General features: G+C 52.7%; 5 protein-coding genes across 5 annotated transcripts; 2 read left to right on the top strand and 3 right to left on the bottom strand.

Annotated features, from left to right (window-relative positions):
• Positions 1-1095: 1095 nt before the first annotated feature.
• On the bottom strand, positions 1096-1713 carry CONPUDRAFT_23936 (uncharacterized protein; the record flags this gene model as incomplete). The annotated part of the gene is made up of 1 exon (XM_007776247.1): positions 1096-1713. A coding segment is annotated over one exon (618 nt), but the record flags the coding sequence as incomplete, so codon positions are not given.
• A 9289-nt stretch (positions 1714-11002) lies between these two features.
• CONPUDRAFT_169558 (uncharacterized protein) lies at positions 11003-11936 on the bottom strand (the record flags this gene model as incomplete). Its single annotated transcript, XM_007776380.1, has 2 exons — positions 11788-11936; positions 11003-11705 (listed from the first exon to the last, which is right to left on the bottom strand). Coding segments are annotated over exons 1-2 (846 nt in total), but the record flags the coding sequence as incomplete, so codon positions are not given.
• Positions 11937-13501: 1565 nt separating this feature from the next.
• On the top strand, positions 13502-14956 carry CONPUDRAFT_132082 (uncharacterized protein; the record flags this gene model as incomplete). The annotated part of the gene is made up of 3 exons (XM_007776379.1): positions 13502-13644; positions 13700-13956; positions 14007-14956. The coding sequence occupies 3 exons, from the start codon at positions 13505-13507 to the stop codon at positions 14954-14956; spliced, it is 1347 nt and encodes a 448-aa protein (XP_007774569.1).
• A 620-nt stretch (positions 14957-15576) lies between these two features.
• Positions 15577-16773, top strand: CONPUDRAFT_169556 (uncharacterized protein; the record flags this gene model as incomplete). Its single annotated transcript, XM_007776378.1, has 5 exons — positions 15577-15654; positions 15728-15802; positions 15856-15987; positions 16038-16154; positions 16212-16773. The coding sequence occupies 5 exons, from the start codon at positions 15577-15579 to the stop codon at positions 16680-16682; spliced, it is 873 nt and encodes a 290-aa protein (XP_007774568.1). The 3' UTR covers positions 16683-16773.
• A 231-nt stretch (positions 16774-17004) lies between these two features.
• CONPUDRAFT_140129 (uncharacterized protein) lies at positions 17005-20872 on the bottom strand. Its single transcript, XM_007776377.1, has 5 exons — positions 20328-20872; positions 20125-20261; positions 19547-19972; positions 19385-19479; positions 17005-19329 (listed from the first exon to the last, which is right to left on the bottom strand). The coding sequence occupies exons 1-5, from the start codon at positions 20374-20376 to the stop codon at positions 17250-17252; spliced, it is 2787 nt and encodes a 928-aa protein (XP_007774567.1). The 5' UTR covers positions 20377-20872; the 3' UTR covers positions 17005-17249.
• Positions 20873-21168: the final 296 nt, after the last annotated feature.

Raw genomic sequence — 21168 nt, 5'->3', positions numbered from 1 at the left:
ATCTACTACAAAGTGAATGCGCACCTAGTCCCAATGACCAAGAGGTCGAGATGGGGGACTAGGATGCGAACTGCTCAGTATATAAACAACTCCCGCAATCTTCGGATCCTGATCATGCTACCGATAACCATCTGCTGTCGCGGAGGTAGTACAGCGCTGCTGTCAAGCGTCCGCATGGTCTGCATAAAGTCCGAATGTTGTCGGGAGTAATGCTCGAAGGGAAACATAAGAGGTCCGAGGTAACTCCAGACGTGGAGCAAACTCCGAAATCTTCGGAGGGTCCGAAGGTGTCCGAAGGCGTGCGGAGATGACCGGAGGTGCGCGGACCTGGCTCTAAGTGTGGAAAGGAGAGAGAGGAGGAAAGAGAAAAGAAAGAAAAGAATAGGGGCCTTGGTCGTCTTCACGACACCGCGTGTTAGAGACCTTGCGACGCTTTCCCCGACTGAAAACGACCTCCTCAGGAACATACAACTCCTCTAGGTTGACGTCGGGGTCATCAGCCATGCCTGGCCCAGTGGGAAGAGCGCTGGCGTCGTTGCCTGGATGGAGAATCCGTGACATGAGGTCAACGGGCTCCATCCAGGTGTCGTCGTCGTGCTGCTTGTCGTTCTCAAAGGGGTCGGTCAGCTCGTCTGCCGGTTTGTCTGCGGACGCAGCAGCGATATCTTGAGGGCGAGTGCTGTTTGCAGCCTCCTGCGAGAGCTGTCTGTCGAGCTCTGGGTCAGTTTGGGGTAGCTCGCGAAGTGCCTTGAGGGCATCATCGCTAGTGAGCGACTCATAGGAGAGGTTGAAACCTCCCTTGATTTCACAGCGGGAGAATGCCTGTAGAATTTGTTAGCGGTGTACAGTAGATCAGAAAAGTGAAAGAAAACGTACCTGTTTGATGAGCTCCGGGTGATTGATTGCATGGTAGGCCTTCACACCCCACGAAACAGAGCGGTTTCATAGGGTGGCGATGCGGGTGTCAAGTGTCATAGAGGCGGGGCTGTCATTGGAGTCGAGATGAGCGAGGGCTTTGGCGACAGTGTCATCAAGCTGCGCTTTTTTGATCGCCAGCTTGTATGCGCGCTGTACGCCGACATCACAGGGCTGGTAGAGGCCCGTGCAGCCTCCGGGAACGAAGAAAAGACGGAGGAAGGGCCAGCGACGGTGGACGAGGGAGCGAAAGGCCAAGCTGCGGTGGACAGACCAGCAGTCGAGGAGGACCGCGCACTCCTGGTCGTCATGGCAGCTGTTCAGCTCCTTCTCGCGAGTGAGGTACGGGACCACAACCTGGTCTAGATACCGCTCCATCGACTCGTGGTCGGACCAGTACGTGGTGTCGTTTAACGCGTAGTCGAAGCCGAGGCGTGAAGCCTCGGCTCTGCAAGGTGCTGACAAGGAGGGGAGGGAGCGGTCGGTTGCACCCTTGAAGATGAACTGGGTGGGGAGAACGTCTCCCGATGCTGAGACACCGACAACGGCCGTGAAGGCACGCTTTTCCTCCTTCCCTACGACGGCGATCTGTTTCGATCCCTCAATGTCAAGGGTGGAGGCGGCGTTGTCGGCCATCACGACCTGTGTCTGATCAAAGTTGATGAACAGGGAGGGGTACCGCGCGCCGGAATCACGGAACCAGCGGGCGAGATGGAGGAACAATTCGTAGCCTTGTTCCTTGGCGTCTTTGGGCGTTTTCTGAGCAGCCCGAGTCGAGCGGCGAGGTACCCACTTGAGGTGCTTGTACAAAAACCTTCGGATGAAGGTTTCGGAGCAGAGGAATGGCCTCCCGTCCGGCGCAGAGGCGTGGAGGATTCCGGGGGCGTGATGCTGGATGAGGGCGAGCATGATGGTGCGGCTCACAGCAATTGAGACCGGGATGCCGACCTCGCGAAGGTAGGTGAGCTGCTCGGCGATAGCAGTGACAAGGCCGGGGTGGAGCTCCTTATCAGAGGTAAAATGATGTCAGTACCTTGCCAGATAATGAAATAGAAAAAAACTCTCCAAGACGCCAAATCGCGTGATGAGATCTTGAGGTTTGTTGCCTGTCGCGACACGTGCGAGGATGCTGTCCTTCCAGCACGGTGTTTCCCCAGTGCGATTGATCCAGCGGCCGACGTTTTGCGGATGAAGCTTGGTGAATTGATGGGGATTGATGAGCTGGAGGTATCGAACGATCTCCTGGGGAGACCACCCGACAATGTATCTTGCGTGATCGATTTGCTGGAAGATGAGCGGATGGATCCAATTGTATCGGAGCGCGTTGGTGGGGAGGTTCTTGCGCTTGCGGCCAACCTGAGACCGGGTTGTTGCTCGTACCAGCTCATGAAACTGGCGATATGGGCGCGATGTCTCGGCGGAGGTGGTCGGGAGGGCAGGAGAGATGGGGATCGTCGAGGACTTGTCAAGGATGGAGGCCACTGAGGGCTGGCTGGGGGTGGGGACAGTGTCGGCAACAACGGTCGCAGCGCTGGCATTGGAGGCGGCACGCTAGAAATTAAGTAAGCAAGTGTTGATGTGTACGAAGAGTCTTCGTACCTTTCGGGCCCGTCTGCGCTGACGATATCGCCTCTTCTTCTCGTGCTCCCTCTCCTTCCTGTGTGCCTCGTGAGCGAGGCGCTCCATCTTGTCCTTGCGTGCTGCATGCTCGGCCGCGTCTTCGGCTTCAGCGAGCCTTTCAGGCCGGGTGCGGACTCTTGCTGCCTCCAGCTCTGCACGCGTGATGCTTGCATAGAAGGCAGTGAGAGTCGTCTGGGCAAGGGATGCCGTCTGGCATTTCACCAGCTTGCTAGGTTGAGACGAGGGGAGAGGGAGGGTACCGGAGATGCTGGTGGGTTGACTGGCCTCGCTTGAGTTGGTGTAGCTGTAGTCGCAGTTGTCGTACTCGCTGTACACGTCCGCATTGGCAACAGAGTTGGTGTTGTCATGTACGAGAACGAAGCTAGAGTTATCGAGGTCTGAGAAGTTGAAGTTTGTGTTCATGTCGTCCGCGGCGATAGACGTATTGAAGTCTGAGTCATTGTCGTCCGTGTCCGTGTCATCCACGGCAATGGATGTATCGAGGGCGATAAAACCGCGGTTGAGGTGCAGGGAGACGAAGTCGTCTGGGAGATTCAAGTCACCCTGCCAATCAATGAGTGAGTGAGAGTTTGAAGCGTTGCAAAACAAACGACTTACGAGGAAGTACTGGCTTCCTAGTTGGGTCGCGAGGAGGAGAGCCCACTCGACGTGCTCCAGGTGCTTCGTATGAGGGGACCAAGGCCGTATGTCACGGAAGAAGACACGTTCGATGGTGTTGAGGGTGACGATACCGCACGAGAAGGGGTCGTCTTGTATGGAATGTGGGAGGATAGCGATGTTGGGGTTGAGATCGAGCCCAAGTTTGCGGGCGAACTGACGATAGCCAGCGAGATCCGCATCATGAACAGCATCCGGTGGCAGCGCACCACTGATGCAGGAGTCACCAATGCGGAGCTCACCGGTGCGAGCATCAAAAAGGGCAGCCACGTAATGATCGTGGCGAGGGTCATGCAGAGGGTGCACGACGCCATCGATGTTGCCAGCGCGCAACTGATTGGCAATGTTGCGAAGGTGGCTGAGGTGGCCAGCATCGGGAGTGTCGAAGAGATCCCACTTCACCGTCCGACAGATCGGATAGGTAAAGGGGATCTGAAAGTCAAGGGTGTCAATGATGAGATGCCGATCAGAGTGGAGGTTTGACACCCAGTCCCGGATTAACTCAACACAGCCATCGATGACAGTGCCAGGAAGGTACCGGTCAGAGAAAAGATCAGCAAGCTGGAGAGAACGAAGGGAAGAGGATATGGGAGCATCCCAGCCAACGACCTTGAAGAAGCGGTCGACAGCAGATGGAAGGTGGGCAAAAAGCGTGGGGGCAGGCCTACTGTGAATCCTGCTGTGAGCCCAGGCTCGAGCGCGAGCCCACTGGTTGCGGCCAGCGATGGTGGGCGAGAGCTTGTACCAGAGAGAGCCAACCCAGAAATGGAGGTACCGGACCACGCCGTTGACCTCGAGGCAAATGGAGCGCATGCTGCATTCCCACTGCGTTGCTAGGGCTGCACGACTGAGGAGGTGGGCGAATGATGGGATTGTGGTGGTCGAGAGGTCAAGGGGACCAGGGTCAGGGGGGTTTAGGGAGAAGAACGCCGAGAGCTCTGCATCTTCATATGGTGCTGGGGGTACTGATGGCGGGAAAGGGAATGAAAGGACATTAATGATTGGTAGGTTACGATCCGGGACGAGAGACGAGTGCTGGTGAGGAATGAAAGAATCCGAGAGAAACGTGCGGTCTTGAGACATGAATAGGGACAGGATAAGATAGAACTATAGAAGTGCGAGGTCTGTAAAGTATCAAGGAGGCTGGGATTAGATAGTAAGGGCGAGAATGGAGGGGAATGAACGAGAGACTGAGGTGAGATGGGGGCCATCGACGCAGAGACACTGGCTTTTATCCATTTTCTGGTAGAGGAGCCCATATGCGGTTGAGTGAAGCAGAGAGCAGGTCGGCAAGCTCACTCACCAGTAAGACGTCTCCTTGAGTAGAGCACGACATGGATGTCGTACTCAGATCGGCTCGCTAGGCTAGCTCGCCGGGTTTGTCACAAAACGGCGAGGATAAAGCAGGGAGAGGCAGATCTACGAGGCGTGAAAACACGTCAGTGACTCCATTTGGGCATCAAGAAGACTAAGAAGCTGCACAAAATGAAAGAAGTACGAAGACATACCTCGCACATTCATGGTAGCATCGACCCGGCGTGGTGCCTCGAGAGAGGGGTGGACAGCATCCGATTTAGCCGACGAACCTTGTCCACCCCGGTTCGGCCCTCCGAACCTAAGGGGGTGGACAAACGGTTATGGTAAGTCACTTTAAGCTCCGATTTTCCACGCCACTGCGAACCTATGGTCGAAATGGTACAGTATTTCTGCACCCATACACTCATACACTCATACACGCATATACGCATATACGCACGGAACACATGGACAATCGACCGGTAGCAACAACATACAGCACTCACGGGCATTTGTGGAAGGTTTTACACGTATTCTTTCTTCACTGGTACTGGTACTTACGGTTTACGTTGACGTTGACATGTGTGTTATCGAATATAGTTTTCAATGATGGCAATTCACGACGCCCGGAGACGTTGGCGACGTTCAATATGATGAGCAAGGTGCTGTCTCAGTGGGAGGAAGGGCTGCAAGCATGCGAGCAATAGGTTTTGTGTTGCCTACTAAACCATTGTGCGCCTCCATCACAGAAAGTGGGGAAAAATTATAAGTATTATGGTGTGAGCGTACTTACGATCGTCACTATGGGCTACGATAGAGGCCCACCGTGAGAAAGGGAACATTATGAGGGTGGACTCGGGCACTATATTATAGTGCTCGGTCCAACAGAGAATTATAGACACGCACCGTATGAATGCCATGTATTATAGCCAACTATAGATGGTCATCCAAAGAGTCGTATCCAATGTAGACGCCCAGTGATTTTGCACGGTATAATTTCATATATTATAGAGTCTTGTCAAGTTAGTCACCTACATTATAGAGATCTGCTTCTCCAGCTTCTCTGCTTCATGCCTTCTCTTATGCTTCTCTGTCCGTCTTCTCTTCTCCCAAACCTCCCAAACCACTGCAAAGTGGTGTTCTATCAAATTCCGACAAACGAACCAACAGAAGCAGTCAGAGGGCCCGCATTGAATTCTAACTGTCTATACTGTTAACATAAAGTGATGTGTGTGAGCTTGTTGTTCCTCAGCCAAAATAAGGTGCCGCGAGCGCTCTTTACATTAAGCGAGCATTAAATCGATACTGTTTTTGGAGCCGTTCTTAGGCTTGAGTAGCAAGTAATAATAACAAAGAAGTAAGTACTTGGTTAATAATTAGACACCGACCGTTATTTGTCCAAAACATAAAATATGTTAAAATTTCAGGCGAGTGGCGATCAACGGGTACATTTGCAGCACCAACACAGAAGCAAGCTGCGAGAATGCCAAGCGCTGATCTTCGAATACCTCAAAAATGTGCAGTGTTACACAGTTTAGGCACACAACAGTGGCGTACCATTTTTAGCGCAGCCGCAGGAGTCAAAACACCGAGGAGACTGATCGTCGTTTGCCTAAAGTGTTTCCGAAACACCCTCTTTAGGCTAGTGAGAGTGAAGTTGGTGTGACACAAGGGAAGCATATTCAAATATTCAAGCTTCAAAGCTCGATCGCGTCCGGAAAGAAGCACCCTTTGAATTCCTTTGGCCGAGTCCAGCAAGAGGTCCGTGCGTGCGCCACCGAGGCAAGATGCCTCTTAACATCACAGAGTCTATGATGCGCCCGAAGAAACCTCTCTTGTTCCCCCCGTTCCACTTCGTCGTACCGAGGACTCTTTGAATGAAGAGTCCATCTGTGTTGTGAGTCGTCCATTATTTTATCAGGCTATCACTGATTCATTCTCATAAACCAATACATAATCTGGCTACCGAGACTAATGATTCCTAGGGCAATGAGCTTGAGCGCCCAATGAGCGCGGTGACCAGTGTACCAGACCGTCTTTGCAGAGCATGTAGCTCAAGTTGTACGTCCTCTCTGTTTTCTTATCAGTTTACTGCTGAATCTCCTGCCCATTCATCCTATACCGGCGTTGCTTATACACCCCCTCAGTTATCAGCGTCAAGTTCGTCCACCCCTCCACACGACTCCAAGCCCCAGAAAGCTTGTAGTCCTGCTCTCGCCTCGCGTGATGGCTCAAAGACTCGAGTCTCTGACCTCGACTGCAAAGCAGGCACCGGCAAAGGAGAAGCCGCTGTTGAAGGTTCCCGCAAAGATTCCCGCAGCGTCGACGCCGGCAGAGCCGGGATCTCGGAGCAGAGTATATAGGTGAGTAGCCGCGGTCCTCGTTTTTGGCATTCCATTAATTGTATTCTTTCTATGTGTATCTAAAGTATGCGACGCTTTCCTAATTATCACCTTCTCCTCACATTTCCAATTCTTGTATGCTGACTTGTGTACTCGACCATGTCTACACCGTGTATTTCGATGCTTTGACCTGTACTATACAAGGTACCATCAATTCTAATAGAATATTGTCGTCTTGATCATGCATTGTGTGACTTGAGTATCATTATAGACCTGAGCTTTGCGTGTAATGCCATGTAATTTCGCAGCCCTTCTATCGTGCTCGATCGTATCGGCCTTACTCTACCGTGCACGATAATATCAGCCTCACTCTATAATGCTGTATCGTGACTGGGCTCAAAATGTGAAACTTCGAGGTCTTCCGTAATGAAAGTTGGACCTGTACTTCGGTGATATGCATTATGGTCATTGTACTGTAAGTTAATACATGTTTTCCGTGTACAATGTCTCCCTAGTTTTTGTGATGTCGCCGTTTCGCCTAGTGCTTGTCCCGCAGACGGCTACGCACGTGGTCAACCCCTATCCCATCACAGTGGTCTTAAGTCGTGATCTTCGAATTTGCGGTCTCGAGTGGGGATCAACCCACTGATAACGCAGCGAAGGACGATATGCACTGTACGTAGTGGCTCATGCAGGTGCATACATACTAACAAAAAGTATATACACAGATGCACAGATGCATACCGTACAACAGTATCAGACTCGTATTCACGACTACACAATGTAACACTAACTGTAGAAGCAAGGCGCGTATCTCTCCTTGTCGACCTATTCTTATTACTCTGTGTAGGCATAATTACTCGTCCTAAATGCACTCACTCTGGGCCTCGATGTCGCGTTAGACTGGCAAGCTCTATGTCGCGTCCGAGCCCACCGCTTTGAACACGTTCGTGAGGGATATGGTCTTCTTCGTAACCATCGTCTCCGTCGTCAAACTCTGCAAGCTGCCGTTCAACCTCTCGACTGAGGTCCGACGTCGCCACGCCGAGGTTCTGGCCTTGCAGTGAGCGGAGGCTGAGGACAAGGCGTTGGCCAGCGATAGAGAGCAGCGGACCAGCGACTCTGTACAGGAAAGTACACGTTAGAACACACGATAACACGAGGTTATGAATGAACAGCGGCGAAGATGAGGTAGACTCACGTTGTGGTTAACAGACAACGTGGATCAAAGCTTGCGGGCTGGTGATAGCCGGAGTGCATATCAACCTTCTATTGCTACAGGGGATGGACAGCAAAACTCACAGATCCCCAGTACTTCCTACGATTACTAGCATGAGCATGAAAACGGAGGGTCAAAGAAAATGCTTCAGTGACCGGGCTTACCAGGCAAAAAGAGTGAAAATGCCGGTGATCACGGACACCTTTCCCCGTGGATTAGAAGTGGATCAATCGGTTCTGCCGCAAAAGCACTTACGGCGTAGAAGATGACGGCTTTGAACTAACTGTCAGAATCCGTACAGTTTCTGTTTTGACGGAAGCTAGCTCACCAGCAAATTTCAAGTGTCGTCGAAGGCGCGTGGGATACGGAGAGTTGTGCTCATATCTGAGTAGGCTAAGCATTACGCATAGAAAGAACACCGTGTCAATAAGCAGACTGAAGGAAGAAGGTCGAGGACATCGTTAGCAGTATTGATTAGAGTCAATTTCTGTTCTCGCCTTCCTATCCAAACAACCCACTACGAATAGGCATGAGTGAGTCTTCAACTCAATACTGTCAATACACTTGAACTTACTGTTCCACCTGAACAAGCGAGGTTGTTAGCACTAGCTTTCAGTTGAAAGAGGGAAGCCCACTTGGAATATACCAGACGCACTCTCCGATTGCCCCATAGTACAAGTAAATCGCCCCTGGTAGGAGAAATGGCAAACCTAGTCAGCGAGACATTTTCCACAATCAAACGCTGAGTACAAAGTGATACTAACAAAGCCCGCTGTCGCTTGATTGAGCAACGCCAAGTAGGGCCCAACCAGCGTAGCCCAAGTAGAGCACAAGCAAGGCGATAACAACTTTGCGCTTGCAGCCCCATAGAGCCCAGGAGCGCAAGAGCACTAGAACTGCAGAGGCCCCACTGGGCAAATCAAGAACAAATCACAGCGCATATGTCACTCACTGTGCACGCTTTCGGTAGTGAGAAAGATAGTCGAGACAACGAAGACGTGGTATCCATAGCAAAACTACACTCCGTAGACAACGCTTCACTTTTGTGCCGACAGCAAGCACGATAAGATAACGAACCTGGCTACCCGTCCCCGAATAGAACATTCCGGTCCGCTCCATACACAAAAACGCCTGTATTGTGAGGTTGCCGTATCTATTGAAAAGGTACAGAGCCTTGACAAGCGTCCATTTCGCCGTCCAAATATACTGGACCTGCCAAAAGTTTGAGATTCGAGCCCGTGATCAGCATCTGAAAGCACTGATAGCACCGTCAGCGGACCTGGATATCAATGTGGCCACAAATGGATTGTAGCAACGGCCAACGTAATTAGACGCGTCGCCGTGTGATGGCGGGGTCCGGTTGAAATGGATGAGTTATGAGGGGGACAGGTGACGCGATGGCGCGACCGTAGAATCCGGTTATATAATACGTGCGGGAACATCATTGAGTCAACGAGGTCATAATGGTGGAGGGACATGGGATTCCATGCGATCAAAACAAGGCGTGTGCTTACCTCTTGATCAAGAGTGAGAGAATAGTCGTATAGGAGGATTGTGAGTCCAGCTATACTTGCAAGGCTGTATGTGCGAGAACAAGTGAGTCGAGAAAGACAAGTCAGAAGATGGTCAGATATTTGACGTACTTCCGTGTCAACAAACGCTCCGAGAAGACTATTGGAACATCCGATACTGACGGCGGCATGGATCCCGGTAATGTTTGTATCATCTCCCTTTTACTGAGCTTGCTAGGGTGTTGAGCCACAGGAGATAATGACGAAAGCCCTTAGAAGAGTAACAAGCAGGGAGATGCCAACAGGAAGGTCCAAACCCCGCCAGCCCGAAGTAGCAGGTTCTTGTAGCCGGCCCAGTGCTAGAGCGCGGGCTTCGGAACGCGAACATACTTCTTTCGCACAAACCTTCTTTCTAGCCGCGATAGTTTTCCCGAGCAAATGCGGCGGACTGGGGCCGTATTCATTTTACTGAATTGTGGGCGCCTATGGGTCCCACGTCTGTCTCATTGCCGTAAGCTGATCGGAACGGACCCAAGAGCCAGAAGATTGTTGCATGGCGGAAGCAACACAGCATCAGAGGGTAAACGCGCTATAAATTACTCACTTATTCAAAGACGGAGCGAGAGATACCCTTTGTCATGATGAAATTAGCTTTTCAACCAGGGATAGCCATGTTCGCGAACCATCACTAATGAGGGCAAAGGACGCTGCGGAAATGCTTGATAATCTCTGCCAGCTTCTCCATATGTATAGCCGTCACAATTTGGCGTCGGTACTCGGAGGCTCTGACCTCAAAACAAAGGAGTGCTAAACACTGAGGACGAGAAAACGATATAGAAAGACTGGGTGTAAAAGAAGCTTCAGAAGCGCACTCACCTAATGAGCTAGTGAAGGGCGAGATAACATGCAAGCACACTGTATCAGAGCCAATCATGGGCTCCGTCAGCCAGGACTTAAGCTTCGAAGCCGTGAATGTTACCTCCCTTTATAAGTTTGCCAGAGACGTTGAAGGAGCTTTCAGGACCCACTCAAGCACGTACCCTTGTTTCACGCCGAGAGATCTCTAAGTGCCAATGACATCATCTTTGTTCACCGAGTAAAAGATCTTCTTGAGTGCCAGCTCTTTGTTTAAGCCTGCAGAATGATTAGATACACCAAATATACCAAGTGCCAGCCTCAGATCTGTCGCGGTGGCAAGACCCCGCTCGGGCAGCTCGGAGCAAGTACAGGTATACACTCATGGATTTTCCATGTGATTCCATCTAAGCGACAAAAAAACATGGCGGGATTAGTCTCTATCACCAATCTATTCAATATGAGGGCCGGGGGCATCGGTATATCAGAAGGCATCGGTAGAGAAAGACGAGACGAGACACACGTCGTCGGTACTATAATAGGTTACATTCAGTGTATAGACGCACGATTGCTTTCAGTGAACACCCTAAGCGCGCCGTCGTATAACGTCTCATCGGGCTTTCCAGTATCAAAAGGCTCTTGAAGGCCACGAGGTGCCTTCTCGTCGTCTCGGAAGACCGTCCCATTAAGGGTCTTGAGCACGGCTACATTCGTCAGACTCGGAACTCCTGGCGATACACGACGCGATTCAATCACTCCGCAAAGAAGCGGAAGCTCTGAATCTGCTATCCCCGTGATCTTCAACGTCCGAAGGGCGGGGCAGAGTGGAGAAGCGCTGCGGGCCTTGGGGTCATACACAAGTTTGCGGAGCACCTCGAGGTAGCGAGAAGACATGCTAAACGCGAGGCTTGTGATGGGATTCGTGGCAAGGGTGGAGAGAAACCCGTTTAAGCCGATGGCTTGGTCGCTGAGCTGCAGAATGGTGAGCGAGTTGCTCCCACCGAGGAAGCTGTCGAGCTGGAGTAGCTCTGTCTGTGTGTAGGAGGGATTGTATCGAGCTCGATGAATCATGAGACGCTTCAGTGATGGAAGCCTGAACGCGTTGATCATCGCGACGCTCTCGGGAGTTGAGATACCTATACAAAACTTGAATTCCTCGACTTGTTTCAAGGTCACCGAGGGCAGGGTGGGAGTGTGCAATGACGCTCCAGTGATCGTCAAACGGATGTCAAGGCTCAGAGTCCTTAAGTTCTGCAGCTCTTCTAGCTCCTGGAGTAGCATGATGTAGGAATCGTCGCCGTTTATCCATGCCGTGAGAATTAGCTCTTGCAGCTTTGACCAGGGGACGTACAGCGTCAAATCTGCAAACTGCTTCATCGTGCCAAAGGGCCCACCAAAGGGGAAAGTTTTGATGTGCAGTGACGAAACGGGGCGAGAGCGCAAGTCCAAGACAACAGTTGGAGAACGATGCGTGATCCCCCTGCGCTCTAAACATATGCGCTCAAGGCAGTCGACAGTCTCTGCGCATCTGGTCACGCCAAACCACTGTTTGATGGCCTTTTCAGACGCTCTGATGACGAGACCCGTCAGCCGATCAATGTAGTGAGAGCATATTCGATCATGAACGGATGAATGGACGGATTGCCCCCACTCATCTGCCTGGCTGACAGGGTTTCCGGTGATGAATAACGATATGGGAAAGGTACGATTGGGTTTGAACCAGAAGTCGAGCATGTCAATGTACTGCTGTACGTCGCCATCCGGTGTCGGCCGCGAGACGATGAGGTGGAATTGCCGCCATAGATGGGTGGAATGATCAGCGACTTCCCTCCACCGTTTGCAGACAAACCGAAACAGGAGTGGTGCTGCGCCAACGTCCCAGATCGGTTCGCAGGGGAGGCAGTGGACGAAGATCTTGTCGAGGATCTCGTCAGGCATACGACCAAGTGCATCACCTAGAAGATCCGAGGTGTCTTCAATTGTGATGCTAGAGAACTTGGAGACAAGGTCTGCTGTGGGATCTGCAGCGCGAGTGCGGGAGGACATGGTCGTTTAGTGGCAAGCCAGGACCACGCTCGTAAACCTGACAATGTCACGGAAAATGGCCACTCTGGCGGGTCGGCAGGCTCGGACCGGCTTATTTTGCGTGGGTAGATTTCGCCGGTAAATCCCGACATGCTTAAACTCTAGTGCAGCCTCGACCGCGGTTTCCGCTCCTTCCACATAACGCATACACCATTACATTGACTTAATCGACAATGGCCACTGTTCCGAGTACGCTCCTACCCCTTCTATCCTGAGCACACGCTCAGCGATTCTCCGAGCGTCCGACAAAGTTTTGAAGGACTTTAAAAAGAATCCTATGGGCTAAGCGGATGAGTGGCACGGACGTGCTTCTCGTCGCATTTTGGTGGTCTCTGTCGTCGCGTTAGTCGTGACGAGAATATATCCTCGTTACTGCCTCTTTGCGGTCTCGCTTAAACTTATATATGAACCCCATTATAGCCCCGAATCTGCCGCTGGGTGGTGTTGTCGCAACCTTTGCTGCAGTGTTTGTGGTAGCAAAGGCGTCCACATGCATGCACAAACCTGGGTGATATTCATGTGGATAATCCTTCTGAAAAGCTGTCTGGCTAGGATCAACTCGAGCTTTGCTATTTCCACAACAAATCTCAACTATCGATCTATTAACTGCCGAGTTCGCAGTGGCAAGTCACAAGCGCCATGACTCACACATGTACGCGTTTGGTCGCGTTTGTTTGGTTCTAAAGTGGTTGTTTGCTCACCTTTTTCGGCTCATATTTGCAATGTGTCGCGACTGACTCGACTCGATTTGACGTTATCTCATGGTCCATAAAGTAAACGAGGCACGCCACTTGTGAAATCTCTTCACCTCATGCCCAACCCTGTTAGACCCAGTCATCAGCCCCTCTGCGAATTTGACCTTGCAATGCCAATAGTTTTTTTATAAAGGGATCGAGGCCTCACCTTTGATGCCCCTCTCCTTTTCTTCCAGTGCGCATCAAGCAACCTAGTCCCGCTTCTTGTTAGCTTCATCCCTCGGTATCATGTCAGCAAACGAAAACTATCAGGCCCTGAAAGCTCTGGTCCTTTCGAAGCCTCCGTACGTTAGCGGAACGTGCACCGTCTCCCCAGAGCAGCTCGTGCTGTTTTACAAAACTGCTGGCCATGATAACGCTGCTCGCTAGTAGGTCTCATATTATTCGTTTTTCTCACCTGAGCACACAGCACCATCAATCTAGCGTTGATTTGACCAAGCCATCGCCGGAAGACGTCGAAGCACTTGCGGCTGCATGCCATCCCGCGATGTTCGGCTGCAACGGCGAGGATGTGCTCGACGAGACGTATCGTCGCGCTGGCGTCTTACTTCCTGGCGACTTTGTCTCCGGCCTCAATCCGGCTGAGGTCGGTTTGGGGCACGCAATATGTGGCGGACTCTTTGAGGGCAGCGATGGTGCGCGTCAGGTTCGCATGAAGCTCGATAAGATGAACGTTTATGGTGCGTTATTCTTGTTCGTAACACAAGCGGTCATAATGACGCCGTCATAGGGGAGGGTGCATTTTTCAAAGCTCACAAGGACACTCCACGCGACACTGCCATGTTCGGCTCACTTGTCATTGTCCTACCTGCCCCTCACGTGGGCGGCGCGCTTGTCCTCCGTCAAGGAGACGACGAGTGGAAGGTCGACTTTGCCGAAGCGCTTCGTACTGTAGAGCAGCCGACTATTGGCTACATCGCTTTCTTCAGCGACGTCGAACACGAAGTTTTACCCGTTGAGAGTGGCAAGCGGATCACTCTCACGTACAACCTCTGCTTCGACGATAAAGACAACGACACTAGTCAGCTTGCTGCCCTTTCCCCGCACGAGGATGAACTCAAGCATGCCATGCAAGCAGTTGTCGACGACCGCAGTATTCTCCCTGAGGGCGGCTACCTCTGTTTCGGTCTTTGTCACCAGTACCCCGTCAAAGAAGGCACGAAGACGAGTACGTTTGACAACCGCCTCAAAGGCGCAGACGCAACCCTGAAGCGCGTCTGCGTATCGCTCAGGCTCAACTGGCGTCTTGCCGTCTTCTACCGTTGCAAGATGATGTGGGGCTCTGGCGTACGAAGCGTCCTTGCTGACAGATTCGTCAAGGACCTTGGAGAGTGCGGCGAGGAAACGCGAGACGTGTGGGAGGAGATTCTGAGGCGGTCTCGGACGCACGGAGACTATGTGAGGCTCCCTAGGGATAAGTTGCCGAGATACATAGACGAGGAGGGCCGTAAGAGCATCAAAACGATACTACCGGTCTCGGAGATTAAAGAGAATAAGTTGACGACGCAGTATATGGTGTATGGGAATCAGGCGGAGCTAGACCATGTGTATGGCTGGATGGCTCTGGTGATCGAGGTGACAAGGGAAGGGCCGTCTGCTTCAGAGAGTGACAAACAGGCCGGTACAGAGTCCGCAGGGGGCCAGCGGGATATCGGTGAGGCAGGCATGGAGCAGGCATAGACAATAAGGTTGTAAGTCACTGAGTACTAGATTACCGACAGAGTTTACAATGACAAGAGCTTAGAACCATCCCACTACTTGTAAGGACAGTGACAGTTTGATACAAAAAACACTGAATGTGCCAACGAAGCAGCCAAACAATATCATCTCCTGTGGGCACAGCAGATGTAAGACGGGCGAGGCGGCAGAGGGCACAGGCACAGAAGCAAAAACTTCGACTCCTTGTCCGCACTTCCCGGCGTGGTCGGACCGGCACTGCTTTGCACCTGTCATCGATTCTGAGCTTGAAGCTTTAAAGTCGCATCTTTCCTTGAGGCATCCACCTACTGCAACATCGAAGCGTTTAAAGCATCTTCCCCTAATACTTTCGCTCGCAGTGATTATCGAATGCGAAAGGGCATTGACACATTGCTCCTTTCCCCAAAGGAGAACTGCCAATTGCTGATGACATCTGTTTCGAACTCTCCGTTGAAGTCTCCCACAGTTCTTACCGATTTCCTATGTCCTTGAGTGCATTCACACAAGAGGACAAAAGTTCTTCAGGTATCAAATCTTGCGGGATCACTTTGTCTGGCTAGACTTCTGGTCACGCGTTCACGTTATTCTAGCGCACCGCCAGCATGGCTCAGGACGAAGACGCGCTTTTGGAGTCAGACGATCTCGATGAGTCTGCCACGAACTTTGAGGATATCGCTAATGTGCGTTCACACCTCTTCGTTTCCCTCAAGCAACTCAGGGTTTCAATGTCGCGCGTGGGTGTACTATTACCAGGCGAACGAGGGCAAGGCAGATGACGGCTGCGCATCTGGTGACAGCGACACGGATAGTATGACCTCCGAAGAAAAGGTGCGGCTAGTCAAAAGCATTCTATGATATATTCACACTCGCTTGTTATTCAGCTACAACTTTGGCGTGACTTGCATGTAAACTCTGCCCCATGCAGTGTCGGTTTCAGCGGTCATGGTAAAAACACTTCGAACGCAACATTAGTGCGGCCGTCAGCGGAGACAGCCTCTTACGCGGACCAAGAAGTATGTCTCCAAACCTCGGTGTGCTTTTCATCGCTGATGTAGACTATCAGGAACCTTCTGTTACTGTTAGCGGGGTGCGGTTCTCTCATCATACAGAGCACAACATCATAGTGAATCATTCAAGTGAACGTTCGCTAGACCTATATAACACAAGCCTGCTAGCTATGGTACGCTGCCAGGATCAGATATGCGATTGATGATTAACCATTTATTGATATACTCAGCCGCATGGTATATTTAAAGACGACACGAAGACAGGAACAAAAGAACATCCACTTCCCGCAGCAACCAGAGAACTTGTTGAAACAGCAAAAGCCTTGAGCGGGGTAAAGATCGCCCCTGGCCCGAATCTTACGTCTTCGGCTACCTCAGCGAGCGCGCAAGTTCAGCCGCAATCGTCGCTTACCTCTGATCCACCAACACCGTTGTCTCCATTTGATCCTGACCTCGGCGCTCGGAAAACCCTTGGGATCACACCTGAAGAAATCGACGCCGCCAGACAAAACTGCGTTCTGGACGGGGTAGAAACTAGCAAGTTCGAGTTCGGAATTACCCCTGGAGAAATTGACGCTGTTAGACAGAACCTCATTTCTGATCTAAGGACAGAGACTATTGTTGATCATAAGCCTGGAGAAAAAGGCCTTGCCAGGCCCGAAGAGAGAGAGGTAACTGTAGTTCTTCAAGCACCCGGATAATACAGCTAGCATGTTGTGGTTCAGAGGATGGGTAGATAGCCCCGAAATCATAATTGCCAGTTTACGTTGTATTCCCTTGATTCAGATGAACAACACATACATTTCTAACTAAAGTTGAATCAGGACGATTCGAGGAATTAAACTAAACGACACTCAGAGAGACTGTCTGACCCAGGGACTTGAGCTTGGTATTGACTCTGACTTCGCGACTTGACTTCAGATGCAAGTTGCTGCCCGACCACTTCCACAATCGAACAGCTCAAAGTTTAGCTAGCTTTCAACTCGAGCTATACCAAAGAAAAATCCGCAGAGAAAGTGTATGCGACGCAACAAATCAGCTATCGTCATATTGACATTGCAAGTTCTCCATGTACTATATGTATAGGAATAACGCTAGTGAGAATACTATAAACTATGATATCAGAGCGAAACGTGTGTATGTATGTCGGTGCGGTTGCGGTTGCGGTGCGGTGCGAGTGCGTGATAAGTGCGCGTATATATCAAACGGTCTACCTTCCTTCACGAATTACCTCCTTCTCGCCTCCCAGTCGTTAGATTGCCTACATATTACGGCGACGGTGATGGTGATGGCGACGTCGGCAGGGGCACATCCTCCGGGGCCCATATCGACGACACATCAGGCGTAAACACCAACGCAGGCGCAGGCGCAGACACAGGCGACGGCGTCCCCTGCCTCGTCGCGCGCGCCTCCTCCGTCATCCGCCGCCTCCGCTCACCGACCTTATAAATCACGTCTTTAAGCTCCTGCACAACCTCCCCGCCGGGGCCCCACAGCTCTTTCCTGAGCCTCGCCACCTCCTCAGCCTCAGCTTCCGCTCCGGCATTCGACCGAATTCCGAGCCCGGCAGCGGCACTCTCGCGCTTCGCCTTAACGAGCTTGATTCTCTCCTCGCGCGACATTTTGCTCCGCTCGCGCGCCCACGTCAGCCCGGCGCCCACTTCCGCCTCGAACACCTGCTCCACGCCGGGCGGCTCGAGCCTCTCAGCGCGCAGCAGCCGCGTGTCGTCCAGATCTACGGCGTCCCCTTCGGGCGTGACGACCGTGAGCCCGATGTCCCCGTGCTGGGAAAGCGAGCGCTGGTGTCGGTGGTGGAGCGACGACTCAGCGACAGGCGACGGCTCCTCGTGGCTCTCGTCGCTGCCCAGATCGGGACCGAGGATGGGCAGATCGTCCGCCTCGCTGTCCGGGCTCGGGGGAGGCGGGACGACCGCGCACAGCAGGGGCTCGCGACCGCGCTCGCACTCCCTCAGCGCAATGCCAAGCTCGCGCCGCACGCGCTCGTACGCCTGCACCGCTGCGTGCTCTGCTGGCGACGGTGGTGGTGCGGAAGAGGTAGAGGAGGCGTGCCGGCTGTGCGACGGGGAGGGGTTGAGCGCGTCCCTGCGCAGCGCAGCGACGCATTCTTCGAGGTTACTCCGCGCGTCGTCGAGCGCAGCCGTGATCGCGTCCATGTGGCCCGCGAATCTGGCAATATGCGAGGGCATTGGCGCAAAGCCCGGTGAACCCAAGCTCGCACCTGCGGTAGCGTTATTACTGGCGACCACAAGCCCCTGCGACAGCGACGGCAGCTGTGCATGTCTCCGCGAGGGCGTGGGCGACGTGCTGCTCGCCGGCGAATGGTTGGCGCTCAGACCGTGGCGCCCCTCGAGCGAGCCATCGGACACGGCATCCGCATCTATCGTGTCTCCGTACTCTTCCGAGTCAAGCGCCTCGCCCAACCGCGCCGCCGCGTCCACCAGCGAGCTCGTCAGCAGGCTCATCACAGACCGCACGTCCTCCCAATACGTCTCGTCCTCGTCGTCCTCAAACCGGAGCGCGAGGAGGTGCGAGCACGTGTACCGCTTCGCCGCAAGCGCACCGGACAGCGCCTGGTGCAACGACGCGACAGATAACGGATGCCTCGACATATTTTTCTGCTTCTGCTTCTGTTTCGTTGCGTACCGACCCAACGGGGAAAGACTTGGCGAAGTTCTGGAGTGCACAGTGGTAGACGAAAGAGAGGACATGCTCGTGCGTTTGTCGGAGGATGAGAGGAGGAGGTTCTGCAGGCCATCACTGCGAGTCTGGCGTTTCATTTGGAGAGCAGCGAGTCCGAAGTAGTTTTCGGGGTCGTCACCGTCCTGGCCCAGTCCGCGCTTCTCGGGGTCTAGTGACGTATTACTTTCCTCTTGCACTCCAGGCAGATCGCCTCCTGCAGACGGGCTCGCTGGCGCACTGATACTTGAGGGGCGCGAGGGGGTCGAGGCCTCTAGGAGAGCTGACATGTCCGATCTCCGCTTCCCGCTGCGTCTTCTGGCGAGCTGGACCGGGGGAGCACCGGCACGCGCAAGGGCAGCGTATGACCCATTCCATGTCGCGCGCTTATTATCCGATATCGATGTCGCACGTTCACGTTTACTAGGGAGCGAGAGTGGTCGCGGTGAATCACCCAACGAAAGGGTAGCGATTGTTGGCGATGATGGGGCGTACATCTCAGTCATCTGAGAGAGCTCTGTAGGGGAGGTGATGGCGGAAAAAAGTTGGCGAATGTTGTCGCACTGTGTTTGGGTGGTGTGGAGGGACGAGTTCAGAGCGACGCGAAGAGGGGATGATGGTGAGGTCGGAGCTAGGGAGCCGTAAAGCATACTGCGGAGGACCTTTGAGTACTCTATCCGCGACATGTACATAATAAACAACTCACGCTCGCTCCTCATTCTCAATAGCATCGAGAGTATCGTGTACAACAGAATCCCAAACCTCACCAGCAGAGATGAGACTCTTGAGTGCCTCCAGTGACTGTGTGATCCAAAAATAGATTGTTGAGATCAACCATCCAGCCGACTTTAGAACAGGGAAAACGTACAGGAGTCACCACATCCGGTCTGGTGTGCAGATCCAGCTTGTGAGCATACACGTAGTACAGGGTACCACATATGAACATGACAGCGAAAGCATAGAAGCCCGCGCTGAAAGCTGCAATCGCGACGGACGCGAGGGAAGTGACGGGCCACAGCGGTGTGTCGGCCTCCGCAGCCACTGAGGTAGAGAACTTGTCGACGGGCGACGTATCTGCGAGGGTGCTGTCGGCGGTGCTTGTGTTGCGGCTGTGGGTGCCATGTTGGAGTTTACCGGGAAATGAGGGTGAAAAGGAGCGACGACTTGGTGCGGGGGTGGAAGAGAAGGTGGATGATACGAGGAGCGACGAGGAAATAACGCCGTACTTGAAGCGCTCTGCGAATGCCTGGGCACGCTTGGAAGAGCGTTCGGGGGAGAAGAAGGAGCTGACGAGCTGGATGATGATGTATTCGAGCGACATGCATCGATCGACAGGTGCCCGGTGCAGGAAACGCGAAAGGGACCAAGTGGACAGGAAAGGAAGAGGAATATATAAATGTTGAGTGATGCTGCTATGGATACCAAATAAGATTCCGTTGGACATACCTCCACGGCCCCGAAAATAAGGAAGCATAACTTTTCCAGGTGCTCGCTATTCTTAAGGAGATGTGGAATGGCGTCTTGCGTTGAAGGCGTCAGATCCGGTGATCCGCCGGGCATAGTGTCGAACAAATCGTCGGTTTCTGGAAGAGGTAGAGGGCGAGGGTCATTAGGGCGAGTTTATAATAGGGGATTGCAAAGTGACGTACCCTCAAGGTACTCCTCCAATGGATGTTCATGAAACACAGCTTGGGCCATGGTGGACGCGTGTGGAACGGAATAATGGTGGTTGGGGTCGTGAATGGGTCGTGGTGGTAGCCTGGTAGGACAATGGGAATACACAAGGGAGATAGATTAAGAGGGTGTGGCGTAAAGGAGAGGATAGCCTTGCGCTGAAGAGGCCTAGGTATAAGTTGGTGAGACTGTGCGCGGTGTTGTGGTGTCGGTGCTGAGCTCGGTGGATCTGGACGAGGACCACAGGTGAGCACGCTGGGAGAGGCGGTGAACTGCACTCTCCCTTTCCTGGCTCTTGACACGCGCCTGTTCGCGTAATTTCGGCACCCTCCGGCCCTCCGAAGACCGCAGTGCCTGGCCGCCCGCGCTCTCTCCGCCGCGCCTCTGGTCCTTGTCATTCCTAATCGCTATTCCTTCCTGCTTCCAACATGGCATCTCCTAGACAGCTATTCCGTGGAGAGGGTAAGTTCTCTATCTCATGTAGTGTGTTTTCTTAGTATGCCTTCGAAGCTTGTTTCAGCCGTCTTGTCCCAAGGCACCTCAAAGATGTGTGGGGTAGGTCTCGACCGACATCTTCGTCATCAAACACATGCCTCCTCCTCCACGCGTCTGCAACCAATAGCAACCTGATCCACGCGTTGTTATAATGACTTTAAAGATCTTTCATTCATCAAACTTACAAAAACCCATTTCTCTAGTTCGCCATGGCGGACGTTTGTCCACCGCAGGGCCCAATGAACCCGCTCGGCACGCGACCCATTTTTTCGCTGTTCGCCCAGACGAGCATTGGACTAGAGTGCTTACTTCGAGATCCGT

This window comes from Coniophora puteana (assembly GCF_000271625.1).
Source record: "Coniophora puteana RWD-64-598 SS2 unplaced genomic scaffold CONPUscaffold_17, whole genome shotgun sequence".
NCBI lineage: Eukaryota > Fungi > Basidiomycota > Agaricomycetes > Boletales > Coniophoraceae > Coniophora > Coniophora puteana.
This window is presented reverse-complemented; position numbering and strand designations above follow the sequence as displayed.

Coding starts and splice junctions, on each gene's coding strand:
- CONPUDRAFT_140129 (XM_007776377.1), bottom strand. CDS start 20,376: ATGGCCCAAGCTGTGTTTCATGAACATCCATTGGAGGAGTACCTTGAG. Junction 19,973..20,124: donor TTATTTTCGGGGCCGTGGAG/GTATGTCCAACG, acceptor ATCATCATCCAG/CTCGTCAGCTCCTTCTTCTC. Junction 19,330..19,384: donor ATTGAGAATGAGGAGCGAGC/GTGAGTTGTTTA, acceptor GGTCCTCCGCAG/TATGCTTTACGGCTCCCTAG.